The sequence below is a fragment of the Protopterus annectens genome, chromosome 14.part0 (assembly GCF_019279795.1).
Source record: "Protopterus annectens isolate FY-2018-M chromosome 14.part0, PAN1.0, whole genome shotgun sequence".
Lineage (NCBI taxonomy): Eukaryota > Metazoa > Chordata > Ceratodontiformes > Protopteridae > Protopterus > Protopterus annectens.
In genome coordinates, this window is record NC_056748.1 from 328,017,828 (window position 1) to 328,038,337 (window position 20,510).

General features: G+C 36.3%; 1 protein-coding gene across 5 annotated transcripts in view; it reads left to right on the plus strand.

Annotated features, from left to right (window-relative positions):
* ATE1 (arginyltransferase 1) overlaps positions 1 to 20,510 on the plus strand; it is a 2,674,296-nt gene that overhangs the window by 2,300,524 nt on the left and 353,262 nt on the right. For all 5 annotated transcript variants that reach the window (XM_044056055.1, XM_044056058.1, XM_044056057.1 and 2 more), the window contains one exon: positions 1,355 to 1,475. In XM_044056055.1, coding sequence (XP_043911990.1) covers positions 1,355 to 1,475 — 121 coding nt within the window. The remainder of the gene's footprint in view (positions 1 to 1,354; positions 1,476 to 20,510) is intronic.

Consider the following 20,510-nt stretch of genomic DNA (forward strand, 5'->3'; position numbering starts at 1 on the left):
TAAGCTCAAACTGGTTTACAATAGGGTATCCAGATTTGATGCAGGAAATCTATGCAAGAACAACCAGTGTTTAGTGTTTATGTTGGTTTTGTCTCCGTCCAAGACATAACTATGAACACACAGTTTGAGTGACAGTAAGACTAATGCACATACATTGATAATGAAAATGGTAACACAACAAATTACCACAATTGGACAGGAAGACATTAGACAATATTATATTAGTAGGTATTGCAAGACTATGACTTCACATTGTGACTGCTTAGAATATTGCACTTCAGTTGTAGTATGATGTATTTTGATGTTCATATTGCACATATATGATGCAGTGACTTGTCCCTGACTGTTACACATTTAGGAACTATTAGTATAAGAAATCAGTCTAACTGTAACTGTACCAGTTATTGAAGCAATTTGCCAGAGTGATTACTGTAGCTGATACTTCATAGCAAGTGGCATATTCATTTGATTATTCACTGTCATGCCTAGCAATCAAGTTCAGCAATCTTATGGATAGAGGGGATAAGCTCCTGTTCAGTCTAGATGTTTTGCACTGTAAGCTGTGGTAACTGCCTGCCCCAGGAAAGGCAGAAGTACTTGCCAGGGGCAGGGTGAGTGGGATCATTGATTATCTTCCTAGCCCTTCCCACACACCAAGTCTTGTGCAGATCATCCATGGATGGGAGCGAGGAACCAGTGACTTTTTCTGTTGTCCTCACTACCCTTAGGAGAGCCTTGCGGTCAGATGCTTTGCAGTTACCATACCAAACTATGATGCTATTTGAGAGGATGCTCTCGATGGTCCCCCTGTAGAAGGCTTTGAGGATGGACTGAGACAGGTTTACCTTTATCAGTTTACATAGGAAGTGCAGATTTTGTTATACCTTTTTCACTGTGTGGCTGATATGAGTCGACCAGGATAGGTGATCTGAGATGCGATATCCTCAAATTGTGGGTGATCAGCCAGCAAACCTGCATGCCTTTACGTAAACACATATAGTCTTTCTTTTATCTTGTTTCCTTGTGATGAGGAAAATGCAAATGGTACCCATGTTGTGAACTGAACTTAGCTTGCCAGAAATTAAATATATCTGCAATTTGTTATCCTGTGCATGCTTGCCTTAATGAGCTGAAAAAGATAATTTAGTACATGTCTAAATGAAAGGCCATTTTATTCATGAAATATTAAAACAATTAATACATATGTCATTTAGTCATTGAGGTCATTTAAGTAAGGTTTTAGTTATATATTTCTCCTTTGAACAGATTAAAACCAAGCCACATGCTGAATAGTCTTTGGAGCCTGGTATCCAATTGACCCTGATTAACGGTTTTGTCTGTTTCTTTTTCCTAGGGTCAGTATAAACCTTCTGACTTACTGTGTCCCGAGACATATGCCTGGATACCCATTGAGCAATGTCGACCCAAGCTGGAACACTCCAAATATAGTCGTTTGAACTCAGACCAGAACACAGGTATTTTTATTATTAAAACATATTTTGTAGTGTTGCTTGGTTTCTACAGGCTGTTGATATCCCCTGTGTTTCTTTTTTCAAATAACAAACTCAGCACTTATGTATAGCTGTAATTTTGACTAGTGTGAAACATCTTCCAAGGCAATGAGCATAACTGAAATCTGACTATGGTGCATACGTAATTCAGACACTGTCCAATCAAAAAAATTATGTTGGTCAGGCTATTACTTGTGCAGACGATTCTGTTGAATTATTTTGAAGAAGATTGTGTTATCTCTTAAAATTTGCATACTTTATCACATATACAATTCTTGAAAAAAATAATACCTTCTCAGTATATGGTGGACTGATTTCTTTTGAATAACTGATACTATAAAAGATTTTTGTAATAGTTTAGGAAGAAGAACTAGGAGGACATGAATTCTTAGAAAGCATGCAGCGTCAGTAATGAACATATTATCTAATGAGAAATAACAGTGTCCCTTGTAAATGCTCAGAGACGATTGCTCTGCTATGCTTTATGTTTTTTTCTTGTGGTTTAGATTTTGTAAGTACCATAACAAGTAGGGTACTGCTGTTGTTCAATGTGGTCCACTTCTCTAATTGTTTTTATAAGTTGCAAATCCTTATTTAACAAACAGCCTACATTTACTTAAGGCAGATAGTACTGCCTTTTGTATGCCCATTGCCTTACTACATTTTCCCAGTTTTTTGACTGCATGACAGCTTCAACTTTGTTGTTGCATGCAGCCATTACATAGGGTGTTAATTCTTTACTCCCAACATACTGTTTAGTTTTTGTGTACTTTTTCTTTGTTCCTTCCATATCTTTTGTTCTGGAAATTGCCTTCATGTTGGTATTGTCTTGAAGTACCTGATATTCCCTATGGTTTATGCCTCTCCTTCCAATATGTACGCACTCAAGTACTTAGTTCTTCTAGTCTGTCATTTCTGTGTTTCACATATGTTATCTGATGCAGTTTGTATAAAATGTTAATTTCCTCCTCCTGAATTTCACTGTCATTTGTACTTGCAGCGATTGTACTCCTAAAACCATTTACAGTATAAGGTCATAAGTTATTTTTCAGCAGTCAGGCCATGAGGCTGTCAAGGAACATTGATTGCAAAATCCCCAGATCATACACTCTATCCCCAACCCAAGAGTTCAACTGCTTCTTGAAAGAGTCTAAGCTCTTGCAATCTCTAATAAACACTGGGAGCTTGTTCCATAACATCACTAGTCTTTTGAGTAAAATGTGATTGTTGTAAATTTGTTCTCCTATTACTTAGAGCAAAGATCTCAGACTAATTTCTTTGTGATGGGTCTCAAGAATAAATTTCTGTGTCTAACATTGCTTGTAAATTAGGGTCATGAAAAGACCTGGGCGACTTTAACTATCCAGCCAATACTCATGCCAAAACACAAATGCCCAGAGATTCCTTGATTTCGTCAATGCAAATGCCTTGGGCCAGTTGGTTGACACCCCCACAATAGGTGAAAATATCTTGGACTTGGGATTAACTAACATGAGTAACTGCTGCAGCATCCCTACAGCATCCCTACAGTGTCATCATCCCTGGTAAGATCTGACCACAAAGCAAACTCCGAGTTCAAACTGGCCACATCTACTAAAGACAGTCATAAGGCATTCTTCACATATGTCCGCAATCTCAAGGGAAGCACCCAGATCTCCTCAGAACTGGTGGTCAAGGACACCACATACACAAATCCTGTAGAAATAGCCAATCTGCTGGTAGACAGGTTCAGTGGAAACTTCACTCCTCTATCCCCCCATCATTAAAACAGGACATCCCCAGTACCTGCCCCCCCCTTATCTGTAGGGAGCAAGTCATCACTGCCCTCTCAAAGGCAAAAAATACAGCCTCCATGGGACTCGATAACACCCCAGGCTGCATCCTACATGAACTCAGGCAGGAACGTGCAGCACCATTAGGCACCCTATTCAACCAAAGCCTGAGTACCGGCTTTGTTCCAACCGAGTGGAAGACAGCTGCTCTCTTCCCTTTGCACAAAGGTGGAGAGTCCACCAATCCAGGAAATTATAGACCCATCAGCCTAACTAGCCTGATCTGCAAGGCCATGGAGTGGATTATCATGGACCTCATTATCAAAGACATTGACAACCTCCAGATACTTGATCACGCACAGTTTGTTTTTGTCAATGGGATGTCATGCCTGTTAAATTTGGTCGACTTCTTTGAGACAGCCACCAAGGCCATAGACGATGAGTAGACAGTGCATACTGCCTACCTTGACCTGGCCAAGGCCTTCAATACTATTCCTCACTCAGGATTAATAGATAAACTTTCTCAACTAGGCATCAGTCCATATGTTACCAGAGGGATAGCAAACTGTCTCACTGATAGAACCCATCTAGTCAAAATAGGGGAAGCCACCTCAAATAATAGACCCGTAATGATTGGTGTACCCCAGGGATTGGTCTTGGGGCCTCTGCTGTTTGGGATATACTTCTCAGAGGTGCAGGGCAAATATAGTGGGCTATGGCTGACCAAGTTTACAGATGACTGCAAGCTGGGTGCTGTTATCAATTGCCCTAGTGATGTGGACATCCTCCAAGAGGGTCTCACCCAAACAAATGACTGGTGTCAGAAACATGGCCTCAAACCAAATGCCAAAACATGCATCATCATCCCTTTTGGGGAGAATGACATCCCCACAAATTATCACATTGATAATAAGGCACTAAGCACGCAATCAGTCATGAGGGGACTTGGGAACCCTGGTTGATAGCAAACTGACTTTTGACCACCATATTGCCTCTTTTGTACAGAAAGCTTTCTACATGGCCCACCTCATTAGTAAAGGTATGTCATCCAAGGACAAGGTGGTCATAACATCCCTGTATCCTTCCTTTATAAGACCGATTATTGAATGCAATGCCCCTTTTGGCATATACCTCACAAAGCCCATGCAGCAGCTGGAGAGACCACTGATCTGTGACATCAATAGGACTTGTTGGTGGGACAGATTTGTGTCCCGGAGAACTCCCCTTTTTGTGGAATAGACTCCCTCTCCACATAAAGCAGAGTACCTCATTAAACCCTTCTAAGCGCAACCTGGATAACTGGATGGAGAAGAGAAAATACACCCCTGGGATTCCACCTGTGTCCCTGCTGGACAGTGTCATATGGTGCTGACTTGTTGGAACATGGGCTAAATTCTTGGCTAGGCTTGTAAGGGCCATGCGGATTTCCTTATTTCTTTGAATTTCAATGTTTTGAGTCTTGATAGTGAATTATATTCATCCATTCTTGCAGCTCTTTCCATCTTCCAGAGCACTGTCCTGCCTGCAGAGCAGTATACATGTCCTTCCAATTTCTTTGCATTTTTAGCTCTAAAAATATTGTGGCCATTTCAACCAACAAATCCTGTCATACCCTTAGTAGTTGCTGCATTTTCTTTTCTGTGGACTCATTTATATTGTTGTTCTGTGTGCCCTTGTTTATGTATTTTTAAGCCATAAACACCTTACTGCATTTTAAACCCCACAGAATTTAATCTTCCGTAAGCATTTGAGCTCAACAAGGTTCAAGTATCTGGGTAAAGGTGAAGCAGTTTGGGTTTATAGCCTTTCCCTTCTTCTTATTTTGTTCAGTCTGTCAAAGAAATCTGTTACAGTTCCACATTATCATCGCACTAACTGCGCTGCTGTGGGTTTCAGCCCCATTGTCCTTTAAGCCACAGTCTTCCATCCATCCTTCATATTTGTGCAGTAGCTACTTTACCTGCTACAATAGGGACTGCGGGTGGAACACAGACACATCTTTCTGTTTTTAGTTTGCTCTACTAATGTGAATCTATGTCACAGTTTTTGTTTAAAAGAATAGCTACAATCATAGCTGTCCTCTTATTTTAAAATGGTGGGGTGAATCCTTTCAGGATATCCAGATGTGTCCAGATTATTTTATGATTTAATTTAGCACTTGGAATGAATCCATTCAGTATCTCTTGCTTTCTCAAGGTTGTTTTAGGATTTAATTTGGCACCCCTTTCTTCTTTTGATGGACTGTTGTTGACACTCTAGTCTGTACCCTTCCGCAGTAATTTTATAATTGTTTTTAAATTTGCTTCCACGTCCATTCTGTTTTTGCCCATTTTTACACTGAAGGAGGGAGACCTACTTTTGACATTTTTATGATCTGACTTTGTAAACGTTGCACTACATACTCTTGTAATGTCCTTGTGATCATTGATTCCTTGATACACACACAATAGATGCTCATGTCAGTAGGCTTTTTGTAAGTAAAGGTAAATGTGAAGTTTTGTGATTCATACTAAACTAGAGGGCAGGACCACAAGATTAAAATACTACAGGATTACAGTGAGAGGTTGTCCATTGGTCATACAGGGGTTATCAGTATTTAGGTGCTTCACTGTACATGAGCTGCAGGTGTGCTAATCAGTAATGGAATCACCAGCATGCTAAAAAAAAAGACACTTTTACAACTTTAAATGGCCCCATTGGTTTGTCACAAAATCTTAACATGTAATGATCACTTCAGAATGCAACATCATAGACAGTGGATTTGGTGATTGACAGCCTGGAAGGAGGGGTGTGTGTCACTGGCATCTTTTGTGGCTACATCTTATTATGAGGAGGGAAGAATTTGTGTACTGAATGTGATGTTTGCCATTCATATTCAGGCATTTTTCACATTTAATTGAAATTCCTGTAGACCTAATATAACTGAGAGCTGTACAAATGAGGTGAAGATGGCACTTGTGAATGTCTGAACCCTAAATTCCAAAGTGGGTAGACTTGAAGCATTCCTGTTTTGGGGAAGAAAATTTGCAGTGCCACGGAAACCTGGGTTGAGGACATCTGCAGATTAGGGTAAAGTGCCTGTCATTATATTAATCCAGTGAATGGTGTGAGTGGAGTCTCTGTCTTGATAAATGATAACTTCATTTTCAAGGGAGACCCTGCACAAATGGGGCTAGAAATTACCATTTTTATTGTTAATAATTTAAGTGGAGGTATCAACTTTCTGGGACACCACTACACCTCTTTCTTGACTCCCAGTGAACATGGAGAGATGTTCAATGCATGGATCACTGCTGCAGTAGCGAAAGCTAAATGGATTCTACCCCCTGTGACTAGGCAGCTCCCAAAGCAAAAGGGCACTTTCTATGAATTCATTCTGTCAGGAGCTCAAGCAGAGCTTTTTTGCTGCCAAATATCACTCCTCTTCTAGGCCCTTGGAATTGCTGGTCAGCTAGTATCCTTCAAAGCTGGGCAGATAGATCTCCTTTTGGGGAAAACCCTTTACAATTTGTGTTTTTCTGACTGAAATATACAGTTTACCTTGGAAAGTTATTGTTTTTGAACTGTCATATTTCTAACAGAGTGTAGGTATGAATGTTTATGTAAAGGTTTTATGTGAAGTATTTTATTTTGCGACATAATTTTTACTCAGCTTTTGTGTATGTGTGTGTTGGGAACAGGATACTGTGCTTGTGGAAGACTATCAGTTGTTTACTTACCTCAGAACTAGTTGTTCTCTACTTTATACTTTACCAACTTATCCAGGCTCTGCTTTCCATTTTTAAGATCTCTTTCCTGGTTTACCAATTGAGCAACCTCCCGTGGTTTTACCTTCCCTTATCCATGAGAAGAAGAAACTTGTCAGGGAGTGTTTGAGTATCAGATTGGCTCCTGTTGCACTTCAGCCTCTGGTGGATGACTGTGCTGTGGCCTCTTGTTGTTCCTCAGACCGCTTATCTTTTTCCCTTGTTCGCTTAGCGTGGCATATGCAACTACCAAATACCAGGGAATAGCCAAAGTCCTCTGTAGCTGTAAGGATGCCCTTGATTGGCAAGGGAGAACCACTGCAGCTGTAAGGATGCCCTTGACTGGCAAGGGAAGGACCACTGTTGTCAGTCTCAGGGAAAGGCCAGATAAAGTATCTTCACATAGCTGAGATAGGTTACATCCTTCTGGGGTTGGTATGCCTGCTGAGAGTTGTTCCTTTTCCAGGAAGTTGCTAAGGAAAGGGTTATTATTTCTTTGGAAAGAGAAGATTTACTGGAATTTATTAAGGAAACTATTGGGGATCTTTCCTTGCTTTTTGTTTCCACAGGCAAGAAAAGAAAGAGAGTTCCTCTTTTTCAGATGTGGATTTTTAATCAGGTGAGCAGGCATTATTTCGGGGGGGAGGGGTTGTACCTCAGAAATTTCTTCACAGTTTGAACATTCTGATTCTAAGGAAAGTATAGTTTGACATTTCCCTCCTGAAGATTTATCCTTTTCAGAAACTTTAAGTTGAAGGAGGTTTTTAAGGGAGAGCAGAATTAAATTCTCATAGAACAGAAAATTAATGTGATTTGCTATAGCTGGAAATGCCAAATTCTGTGGCTATTCCTCCTATGTTGCCTGCTTTACAGAATGTCTTTCTCACTGCTTCTGTCTTACCTGATAGTCAACCTCATTCTCCTAGGAAGTCTGACAAGTTACATAGGGTACACCAGACTCGCAAACATTTGTTTTAAAATCCTAAATCAGATCCAGCTGTGATTTCTTTATCCAAAACTGCTTCTGCTAAACGTTTTACAGCTACTAACCCCATTCCCACTAACAAGGATGATAAAGAAATGGATAAGATGGGAAAGAAAATGTATTCCTCAAAATTTTAAACTATCAAGTTCATATGCTAATGTTTTTACTTTTATATTTTGAAATCGTGGATGTCCATAGTTAACTTTCCTCTTTTTGAGGTATAAAATTGTTTGAATGTTTCTGTAATTTCTTCTTCTCAACTTATTAAGCATATTTTAAAGTGTGTTTATGATGATATTGATTCGTCCTTTACAGCTGCTGCTTCTGGGTCAGTACTGAGAAGACTGACTTGGCTTCATTCTCAACATTTTCTTGAAGATGTTAAAACTGAAATTTTACAGTTTTTCTTAAGTAGGTACTGCTTGGCCCTTCTGCAGCTGAGGTGTTAAAGAAGTATGATGAAAGGGGAATTTTAAAATATGGACTAACTCAAATTTTTCAGTTCTTCTGTTTCAAAGTTAAACATTTCTCCTCTGCCTCAGCTTCCCTTTTCAATAAGCCATGTAAGCAGCAAGGTGCCTGCACTCAGGATTTTAAAAAAGCAATGGCAAGGAGGCTCCAAAAAGAATGGGAAAGCCTCAGAAAATCTAGGACAAATCCTGTCAGTCTGAATGACTATTAGCCCACTCAAGCCTCTTCCCTTTCGTACTGTGGCAACTTTTCGACCTTTTTGAGTTTTGATCTTCCTTTTCAGCTTCAGATTGTTGCAGATAGGTTCTTAGTGTAATTCATCAGGGTTACACTTGGCAATGGGAAATCCTCCCTCCTTTCCAGAAGATTCCTCCTTGCCAAGTTTTCCAAGTTTCTCTCTTTCCTCCGATTCTGCATCAGATACTGGTCAAGGGAGTTACAGAACCTGTACCTCTCTTCCATTTGGGCAAAGGCTGTTGTTCAAGGATTTTTTTTCTGAAAATAAAAAGGGAAGGCACCTGGAAGCCTACACTCGACCTTTCCTTTCAAAAAAAGTTTGGCAAGATTCTGAAGTTCAAAATGTTATCCCTTCAGTCCCTTTATCTTCCACACCCCACCCTTTATGGTAAAGGTAGATTTAAGGGATGACAGTCCTCACATTCTCCTTGGCAAGCAGTTCAGGTAGAGTTTGTTGAGTCTGGTTTGCATTGTCATTTCTCTGCCTTACTCTTTGGACTTTCACAGCACCAAGGGTATTCATAAAGTGTCTTGCTCCAGTCATTGCTCATTGCAGGCTTAAAGGCATTCTCATCTTTGTGTCTTATCATTGCAGGCTCATTTTTCCAGTATCAAGAATCTGTACAGGTTGTCCAGAATCATCATCTCAGTCTGGGTTTTCAAATCAAACTTCAGAAAAATTCTCTTATCCCCTCCCACAGAATTGTTTTCCTGGGTTGTCTGTTAGTCTGCCCTGGGAAGAGCTTTGCCACCTACAGACATAGTAGAGATGTTTCAGCAGTTCTTCCTGAGTTTTTTCAATCAAAACACTGCATCTGCCAGGGAGTTTCTCAGGATTTTAGGATACGTGGCATCTGTGATTCTCATGCTTCCCCTGATTTGACTCCATGTGAGGAAAACATGTGAGGAAAACACAGTGGCACCTCAGATCAGTCTGGATTCAGCATCTACACTTTTGTCCTTTCAGATCCCAGTTCTGGGATTTATAAAAAGGGAGATTCTTTGGTGGGTAAACCAGATTTCTTGCATTCCAGTTCTCCCACACTCCCTTTCAACCCCGATACAGTCCGCAACTACAGATGCATCAGAATAAGCATAGGGTGTGGTTTCCAAAGGGATAAAAGTGCAAGCTCCGTGGAGCCCTTCAGACAGAAGCATATAAATATTAGACTTTTGCAGTGGTCAGTGTTTTGAAAGCGTTAAATCATCTCTTGTCCCTGGAATCTCTGCAGTTGTACAGAAGACAACGCCACAGTGATGTGGTGCATAAACATTTGAGGAGGAACTAGATCCTGTCCTTTTTGCAGACTACTTATGATAGCTTGTGAGGTATCAAATCAGTTTGACTGCAGACGTCATGAATTCATAAATGGCATCTGTCCTCTTTTTTATCTATACGTATGCGAGCAAAACCTGATTGCAGACTAGCTCCTGGGACCAGCAGACTTACCCATTTAATAAATTTGTGCATAAATAAATAAATTTAAATAAAAGTTGATATTGTGGGCAGGAAAGGGATGCTTATATGCCATTAGACTGGGTCAGTTGGGGTTGAGTGGGGTGGTGGTCATTGTGTGTAGACAACTTATTAGTGTATAAAACAGTGGGAGGAAGTAGACAGGATTATGGGCCATGAGGTGCAGTCCATTTTTGGGTTAAGAAGGATACAGTTTACCGTGAGGATTAGGGTTCTCATGGATAGAAAAAGGACTGAAAGTATGCAAATAAGATTAGTAGGGCGTCTGTCAGCAAGGAAGCACTGTTAAATGGAGAGGGTTTTGTAATGGTGTTTCCCAAGAGAGTGACTTTTTCTTATGGGAGGTATAGTAATTTAAAAGAAATTTTGAATTCCAAATTTGTTATAGGAGGGGGAAATGAGGTAGGCATGCTCAAATGCGGCAGATGCAAGGTTTGTGCAAGGGTTAAGGACATTTCAGGTTCTAAGATCAATGGTAGGAAATATATTGCTGTTGATCATTTCAACTGTTGTTCATGTGGGGTAGTCGACATGGCAGTGTTCCCACTAAATGGTACAAGTCCGTATCGTGGAGCATTTGGGTAATATTCAAAATAAACATCTGGATAGCCCTGTTGCTGATCATTTCTATAGGGTGCATGGGGGACTAGATGACAGTTTTTGGGGAGGTTTTTGTGTTTTGGCTAAACCATTTTTAGTGGGTCGAGGCAATTTTATATTAAAGTTGTTGGAATTGGAAAGTAGATTTATATTAAATTGTAGGACTTTAAAACCTAGGGACATGAATTTAGATTTGAATTTGAATATTTGTAGTTTAGTATGTATAAATATAAATATTAATGTTTTGTCATGGCTGTCATGGGCAATTTATAGCACTTTAAATCGTATTTTTGTACTTTTTGTGGAAGTATACTAGCACTTTGAAGATGTTTAATCATTTAATTATTTGATTGTTAGTATTAACTGGTGATCCTTTAAAAAATGGCTGCATTGTGTGTCGAACATTATTCTTTGAAGGCATTAAGCAGAAGTACCAGAACACCAGTAAAGGTTTTTTTTTTTTTTTTTTTTTTTTGTATGTTTTATGGTGTTTGTCATTTTTATGTGTGGATAAATCTCTGATGTAAAACTGGTGTACATCAGCATGTTTTGTGTGGCAGCTAGTAACAAATATATATATATATATATATATATATATATATATATATATATATATATATATATATATATTTTTTTTTTTGAGGAACAATTTGAAGAGGAGGAGTGGGACATTAGAAGTGCACTGTCATCTACTATATGTGAGCATATGCATAGGGTAAGCCAATATATGTTTAATCAGATATTAGAGATTTATAAGTGAAAAACTGGTGGGCCTAGAAGACCTTGGCACATTCCTTTGGCTAATGAGGCTTTAGTGGAATGAGTAATGTTTGCTTTGGGAGTTGGATTTATGCCTTGTAGTTTGTAAGCTACTGCAGCAGACTGTCTATGATGGTGTTGCGTCTTGACCCGAAGCCCTGCTGGTCATTTGAAAGTAGATCATATCTGACAGTGTGTTCAAGGATTTGTTTTAACATAGCTTTTTATATAAGATTTTTTTTTTCATGATGGATAGAGTAGTAACAAGCCTGAAGTCTGCACTACACTTTATTTATTACATATTTGATACTGGTATAATATTTTCCCCACAACTGTGGAAATATGCCAAAGGAACAGGCTCAGGATGCAAGCCAGAAGAACTGAGATGAATTTTTTCATTCATTTGTAAGAAGTTAAAGATGCAATGTAGTATCACTGATTGTTCCCTTTGAAAGAAAAGCATATCCAGAGCTTTGTAGTGCTACAGTTGAGATGGTTTTGAAGTGGAGTTCAGTTAGAAGGACATTGCTAGTTAAGTATGAAATGTATGCATTCATTGGAGGTCTGGTGTTAATAAGTCTCGCTGACTACTGGTTAGTCTCTGAGAAGGGTGCCAGTGGAAGTGAAGAGGTGTTTCTGTAAGTAGAGAACAGTGAATTGTCTCCCTTTTTTTATATCTAATGATTTTGTTTTTTTATCCTTGTATGGTTTGGGTGTTTGAAAAGAAGCTTTTGTTTGTTTTGCAAATAGGTGGGTTTGGCAGAATTAGCTTCTGTACCTTACTGTCTTCAGAGTATGTGATACTGGACTTCATAAGTTTGTTAGCATTTGCATTACATCACTTCTAGAGTCGATCCCTTATTTTGAAGTGTGCTGTAGTGGATTATTTGAGGCCTGTTTCTCTTCCTGTATGTGTGAGGAATATGATGATCTTAGGATGGAAAAGATCACTATTAAAGTAGGTAAAAGCTGCGTCACTGTTATTGTAGAGTATTCTGAGTACCATTCTGTGGCTACAGCTGCATGGTACACATGTTGCTGTCGTCTGTGCTACTGGTCATTGGAATATTATTACCAAAGGTAGTTTGCACTTGATGTTTCAGGAAAAGAAGAGGACTGTGATCTTTCTCAAAAGTTCCTGCCAAGGGGAAGACATTTCAGAATTGATGGTGAGCACCTGGTTCTAAAGGGTGTGTGTTTTCCAGTTAGATTATTTTGTCTTTCAGAGCTGGCAGTATATTGGTAGTGACCAAGGCTACTTGGTCAACACAGTTGATGGTAAAGTTTTCCAAAGTATGAGAGTTCCATTGTTTGTTCGCTTTTACATGACATTCAAGATGCTGTTGAAAGTCAGTGAGCAAGGAGGGAAGGATGCAAGTGGAATCAGTAAAGAATGGTGTGTGTGCTTCATTTACGGTCTTTGGGAATCCAGTTGTTGTGGTTTTAGGTGAAATACTGACTGTTTCTTGATGATGATTCTGAATTCAGTAGCAACATCATTGTGCCTATTCTGGGGAGGTGCTTTTCACAGTGTGGATTATCAAAGAAATTATTAAGGAGTCATGGACAGAAAGAATATTTGGTTCCATATATGATTCTGAAGTAGAGATGTATTCGCTCTAGAGTTCTAGAAGGTTAAATGAGTACTTGGTGTTGAGTAATTCCTAATAAATTATTCAAAATTCTGGTTGTGTAATGGCTTTTGTTTAGACCATTTGGATTATTTGTAATTAAGGCATCTCTGGCAGAGTATACTGAAGACCGTGATAGAACTTAGTTGCATTCTTATGACTCTGCAGAGCCTTAGTGTCCTTTACAAAGATGAGATATAATGAGCTGGATGACTACTTGTTTATTAATTGCCCCCCAGCTTAGTTGAAATTGACATGGCTAACAACATTTTTGATGACCCTGTCTGTTGACTACAAAAATCATTAAACAGTTATTGACAATAAATCAGTTTGTTATATATAATTCCTAAGCATCTAATATTGTCTATATATAAATATGCACACACATGAAATGCAGAAGAAATCAGATGTAGATGTAACACACAGATTGGACTTGCACATCCCATTTACCTCATCAATCTTCTAGTCGCATTGCATCACTTTTGACTGCTTAACTGTACCCTGCCATAAATTGCAGGTCAGGAAAAATGCAGCTAGCTGACAACCTAAACTGTTCTATGGCTAACAGAATTCTGACGATAAGGCTGACTTTAAATCTGCATTTTTTGCAAGTGATGTTGGAACCCCTGACTCCTCCACATCTGCTGAAACTATACATACATAGAGGTCACACCAACACAACTTAAGTTTCAACCACAGGGGAGGGAGGGATTTTCTGACTGGTTAAAACCCCAGGTGACTTAACATTTTAGTGCTCTGAAAATAGGGAGTACTTTATTGTGTTGTAAAGCCAAGCATCCTGTTTTTTTTCTTTTTATTTGTTTTTTGTTTTTAAAACAATAGATAAATCAATTATAAAACAAACAACAATTTACATAGGTCCACAGCTGAAAAATATATCAAAGTAATACTATATCGACAACAATTAATATTTTCTAAGCAATTCTTTAAGTTTAAGTCAAGATTTATATGAATATGTAATAATAGATGTTATCTGTATAGTATGCATTTCACTACCGGAAACATTTTTTGCCATACTAATAAATTCAACACTAGAGGGGGTAACTTTACTTTTCCAATTTTTGGTAATTACTTTTCTGGCTGTAACAGGAATAGACCAACGAAGAGGCACTTGGGTTTTTGGAATTATCTCAGGAATCGGAACTTTTAAGCTAAAAATTTAGAAATATTACATCTGTCTGACCGTAGAGGTTGTATAATGGCTTTTGTTTAGACCCAAAAAGGGGAGATGACTTCACATTCATATACCATATGCATTCAATCTGCTATTATTTCAGAATCACATCTACAGCATTTAATTCTGTTTGATTTGTAGATAATTTAGTTAGGAGTGACAAAAGGTCTGTGTAAAGAATTTCCAAATATTATCTGTAGATTTTAATATTATTTTCTTGTATTCTTCAGAGAAATCTTCATTATTAATTTTTGAGGAATAGTTCCAATAGGGATTATCTAAATATCAGAAATCTGACTTAAGAATTCTAGACATTTGTGACAAATATTTATTTTTAATTGCATTATTATTGGTATTTATTAAGAATTCCAATAATTTGAGGAATGATTTATCTAGGTTAAATATCTTATTTATCTCTGAGTTTGCAAAGTCTTTAATATTTGCAAAATGAATCAATTCCCAGAATCTTGATTATATTTAGACCTTGCATTTTAAACAGTATATATGTCAGTACCATTTAAGTAGCAGAAGCCACGGTGGTGCAGCGGTAGCATTGTCACCTCAGAGCAAGAGGTTCTCCCGTTCGATTCTCAGCTGGAGCGCCTTCTGTGTTGAGTCTGCATGTCCTCCCCGTGGTCGAATTCCATTTGAAAGACATGCGTAAATGGGCATGCCTTCATTGAAGGCTGGGCATTGAGCTGGCACCTCGACACCATAAAAGTCTACTGCTAGTCATTAGCGGATCGGAGTTCTGCTGTGGCGACCACTAACCGGGAAAAGCCAAGAGCAGAACAACAACATATGTCAGTACCATTTAAGAATCGATGCCAATTAATTAAGTTACTTTGTTTTTTAAATAGTAGTATTTTGTTGATGTTATGAGTTTGTATGCATTCATTTGTATATGCAATTGTAAACATAGAAAATATTAAGTATTTAATACAATGGTTAGAGTATGTGAAATTTTGGAAAGTGGAAATGATATTTAAATAGGGAATTTGAGAAGAGCGTGTTAATTCCATTTACACAGAAATCTTTTAATAACTAGATGAAACTGTTAGAGACTCTATTTACGACTGCTTGTGATATATTTATTGTTTACTACTAATATTTCTTGATGTATTTGTTTCTATTTTGAATCATAAGGTGAATTTATCCACAATGTTATAACTTTTGCAATTGTTGAAGAAATATACAATTGAATATCAGGGAATCCAATTCCATCATTATCACAAACTTTTCTGTGCCAGAAAAAGGAAACTCTTGGTTTATTAGGATGCCAAAAAATAAGTAGGATATTATGTATCTTCTTAGTACTAAAATTGAAGATGAACAGTATTTTAAGGAGAATTACCATCTTAATAAGCATTAATCGTTCTTCCATGGTGAAGAAGAATTTGTTCCAATTTGTGACTAAACTTAAAATTTTGTCAACTTTTTGAAAGTTTATCATTTCTTTACTATTAGACATAATGTTTATACCAAAGTATTTCATTTGATTGCTATTCTAATTAAGTTAGAATATATTTTGTATGAATTTTAAATTTATTAATTAATAATGAACTTGTTTTATTATGATTAAATCTTAAATTTGAGATTTCTTCAAACTGACTCATAGAACTAATTATATGTTCTAATGAATTTTCTATATTTCCTGTATTAGTAAAATATCTGCAACAAAGAGTTGAATCTTTAACTCAAAATCTTTTATTTTGATACTGTTAATGTTCTTATTGGATCTAATACTATTAGCAAAGGGTTCTAGAGCTAATGCAAAAAGTAAAGGTGATAATGGACAGCCTTGATTTGTGCCCTTTTATAATTTAACGGAATTAGAAATAAAAACCTATTTTAAAATAAGCACAAGAGTTATTGTATAACTTAGAAATTAATGTGATTAGCTCAGGTGATAAATTATACACTTGAAGTGTTTTAAACAGATACGACCAAGTAACAGAGTCAAAAGTCTTATCTAAATTGAGACTAATGACAGAAAGTTATTTATTTTTATTTGTATAGTCTGTTAATGTATATATTCTTATTATGTTACCCTGTTATTTAAAATTAACCCAGTCTGACCAGTGTTAGTTAGTTTAGGTATAAGTAGATTAATTCTGTTAGGTAAAATGGGCATGAACATCTTATAGTCCACATTTAAAACTGAAATGGGTCTGTATGATGAACATTTTATAGGATCCTTATCTTGTTTTAAAATAGGTGATATAAGAGAATATTTCTATGATGGGGAGACTTCAGATGTTGTTTTTAATTTCTCTGTAGACCTTGTCTAATATTTTAACTGCATCATCTGGTAGTATTTTATATAGTTCTGGTATAAGACCATCAAAACCCAGTGCCTTATTTTTTAAGTTTTTTATTTGATATTTAATTTCTGTTAAATTGAATGGTCTGTCAAATTTATTCACTTATTATTTTATTATTTATATTTTTCGTTAGAAAAGTTTCAACTATGTCATCATTATCTTGGCTATTTGTATTATTATTTATATTTTCATCTTCTTCTATCCACCTGCAGCATGTCTTTGGGATGTTTATTATTTATATTTTCATAAAATATTTTAAAGCCCTTAAGACTACCTTTAATGTCCGCTCTTTCTTTTTATTATGTATATGTGCTATAATTTAGTTTATTCATTTTCCTTGATCTAAGAGCATGTTTATGCAAGCTTAAAGGGTATACTGAATATGCCTGAAGTTCAAGTCTTTCTAGGTTTATTGAAACTTTATAATTTAGAATGTTAACACATTTTGCATTTAAGTTTTTTAAAGTCAGACTGACTGAAAATGTCATTCGGTTTTAGATTTAACTTTAGTGCGTCTCTTTTGCCCTTTAGTGTATTCAGTTCTTTGTCCCATTCTCTTGTTTTACTGATATGTCAGCTTGTAACTCTTCCATTTAAGTAAGCCTTTAGTGAATCCAGAGGACTATGTCAGATACTTTACCATTCATGTTTATTTCTAGGAAATTTTTGATCTCTTTAACATATCAATCCTCAAATCATTTTAATATTGCACTCAAAAAAATAATGGTAATCTCCTGTGATGTATTAAATTGTCATTTTTTAAAATAATGTTAAAGATTATAGCATTATGGTCTGATAATGGACATGAAACTATTGAGACTTCTCTGATATGTGATAACTGATTGAGACAATTTTATAAACATTTGTTTGTGTTCCATATCTATATGAATAATGGGTAAATTGAAGTGAGTTTGTTTTCCTTAGCTCATATATATATATATATATATATATATATATATATATATATATATACATATATATATATATATATATATATATATATATATATATATATATATATATATATATATATATATATCTTTTAAATTCATTAGATTTACATAATTTAAGTGTTTGGCTGAAGATGTGATTCTCATCTTTCTATCTGCAGTGGAATCTTTGTCTGATAAAATGCAATTAATATCACCAGCCATTATGACTCCACCTTTCATGTAATAGGCTATAGTGTCTAAGTAATTTTTTTTCATCTTTAGCTCCAACCCCTGGAATCTAATAAGAGTTCACCAATGTATATAGTTGTCTGTTCCATTCAGTTATAACAATGCTTAATATACCATTTTTATCTACATTGGTATCTTTTACTTTAGGGCATTACTGATTAGTTATTTCATAAAATGAGGGTATCTCTTCTTTTAGCTTGAAAGCCAGAACTGCTAAAACTAAATAATTCTTTAATGAAAGTTTATTAACATGTGTTTTCTGTAGAAATACTATTTGAGCTTTATCTAAATGTAAGTATTTGAACAGACTCCCCCTTTTAACTGGATTGTTCAGTCCATTAAAATTAATAGATTTGCTTGTGTCTTTCGGCTTTTCCCAGTTAGGGGTCGCCACAGCGGAACTCCGGTCCGCTAATGATTGACAGTTGATTTTTACGTACCGGCTTGCCAGGCCTGACGCACAACCTTCAACGAAGGTATGCCCATTCATGCATGTCTCCACGCAGAAGATGCTCTAGCTGAGAATCGAACCGGACAGCATCTTACTGTGAGACAACAACGCTACCGCAGCACCACCACCACGGCTATTAAATATTCATTTAAAATCAGACATTTATATAAGAAAAAAACACAGATATAATGAAATTGCATTTATGTACAGAACGTATTATATACTTCATATATAACAATATGAAATCTTCATCTGTGAACAAAACATTTGAAACAAATAAAATTGCCTATTGATATAACCCTAAAACATTCTACCATGGAATAATGTATACCTAGTTTGTTGAAAAAGACAAACTACCACTCAAACTCTCCATTAGACTAACAATGCTGATTCATGTTAATGTGTCTCACATTTTTAGAATGCAGTAGACATATTTATATTCTTTAACTATATACATATTTACTTATTCTGATCGCTTTCTATTTCTGTTTGTATACTGTGTCTTGTACTATTACTATATTCCTAGATTTTATATTTTAGGTATAATACTAGTGTAGGGTATCATATAATAGAACATTTATATTTACCATTATATATATTTGATATTCTTTAATCTAGCACTACTGGTAGAATCAGTCCTATTTTTTCCTTAAATGTTATGCATAATAGTATCTGAACAAACATCTGTAAAGTCTTCCCTTTTAAGATTAAAACTTTCCAAAGTAATTTTTTCTGAGATATTAAGTTTTGCTATCATTAAAAAGAGACAATAACAGAAACACAAGCCTAATTTTTTTACCAAAAGTGTCATTCTGTAAGCCTAGAATAAACACTATGCTTTTGGTATACAGAAAGCATTCAGAACTATTTAATAACTGACCGTGGTTTAGAATGTCTTTTGCTTATTATCTAACTTGTATTCATTGACATCTTAGCATATGATTCATACTGTTGTGATTATTTACTTTTAGACAGGAAGAAGTAACCTGGATAGTTCTTAGAATTTTCAGAACTCCTGCAGCATCACAGAAGTGATAATGACTCTAATTAAGCTGCTTCAAGCTGGTCCTCATGTCAAGGGTTTGCAAATGAACAGTTTATCAGCTACATTTCACACAAAAACATTCACGAGGGAGTCCAAGCCACCTCTGCATTATATGTCAATCTCTCAAACCTTTCCAAACCACTAAAAACAACAAAAAACATTTCAAAAAGTATGTTAACCACTAAAAATCTATTGTATTTAAAGACATAACATTTAATGATTCAGTAAGCACTATTTGTATGAGATGTTTAATATAAAGCAGACTGTCATTTTTTTAAAGGAGACATAGCGTGTAAACTTGCATTAAAAGAGTGACAGTTATGTGATCCAGGTTTAACTTGTAAAAGTGTGAATGTTACTCTAATTTTTTGATAACATTTCAATAATAACTTTTATATATGTAAGCATTTCTATCAACCTGTTAGAACAAGAAATCTGGACAAAGCCATAAAGAAAAATGGTACATAGGCACAAAAATAGGGATGCTTTTTAAATACTGCTGTTACAAACTTAGAAAGTTGATAGAATGACAGATTTTACATTAGCACAAATTTTCTGAATGGTATGAAGTCTGAAACTCGTTGCTCATTTTTTTTCTAACTTCAGTCTTAATGATTTACCACTAATTTGCCAGAAAAGCACACCAAAAATATGAGACAAAAATTTGGGCATTCTGCAAAAATCTGCAGTTGAGAGGTATGCATGTAAGAAACTATATTTTTTTATACTTTGTTTATAGCATAGCATAACTTTCGTGGGTGCTATTGCATTGTTAATAGGTAGTTACTGGGCTATTGACCGGAAGTTGTTTATAAGCCTAGCTGTATGAACCCAATATAAAGGATCTTCCCAAAACTTGAGATCTTAGCAACAACTGCCCATATCTAGGAGGGTCATAGGTGAAATCCCTTGCAAGAATTAGTGGTTTCCCATCCAATCATCCAGGCTACGCTTAAACAGGGTCATAAAGTAGTCAGTAAGCTACTGAATACAGTAACAGTAACTTCAGTCTGTCAGTGTATGACATGTGCTGGAGACCCTGAATTTTCATGGTTAGAAATTTCTGAGGTCTGTAAAGTTGCTGCAGGTGCCTGGTTAAGGCACATACCAAAGGGAGCATTGTAC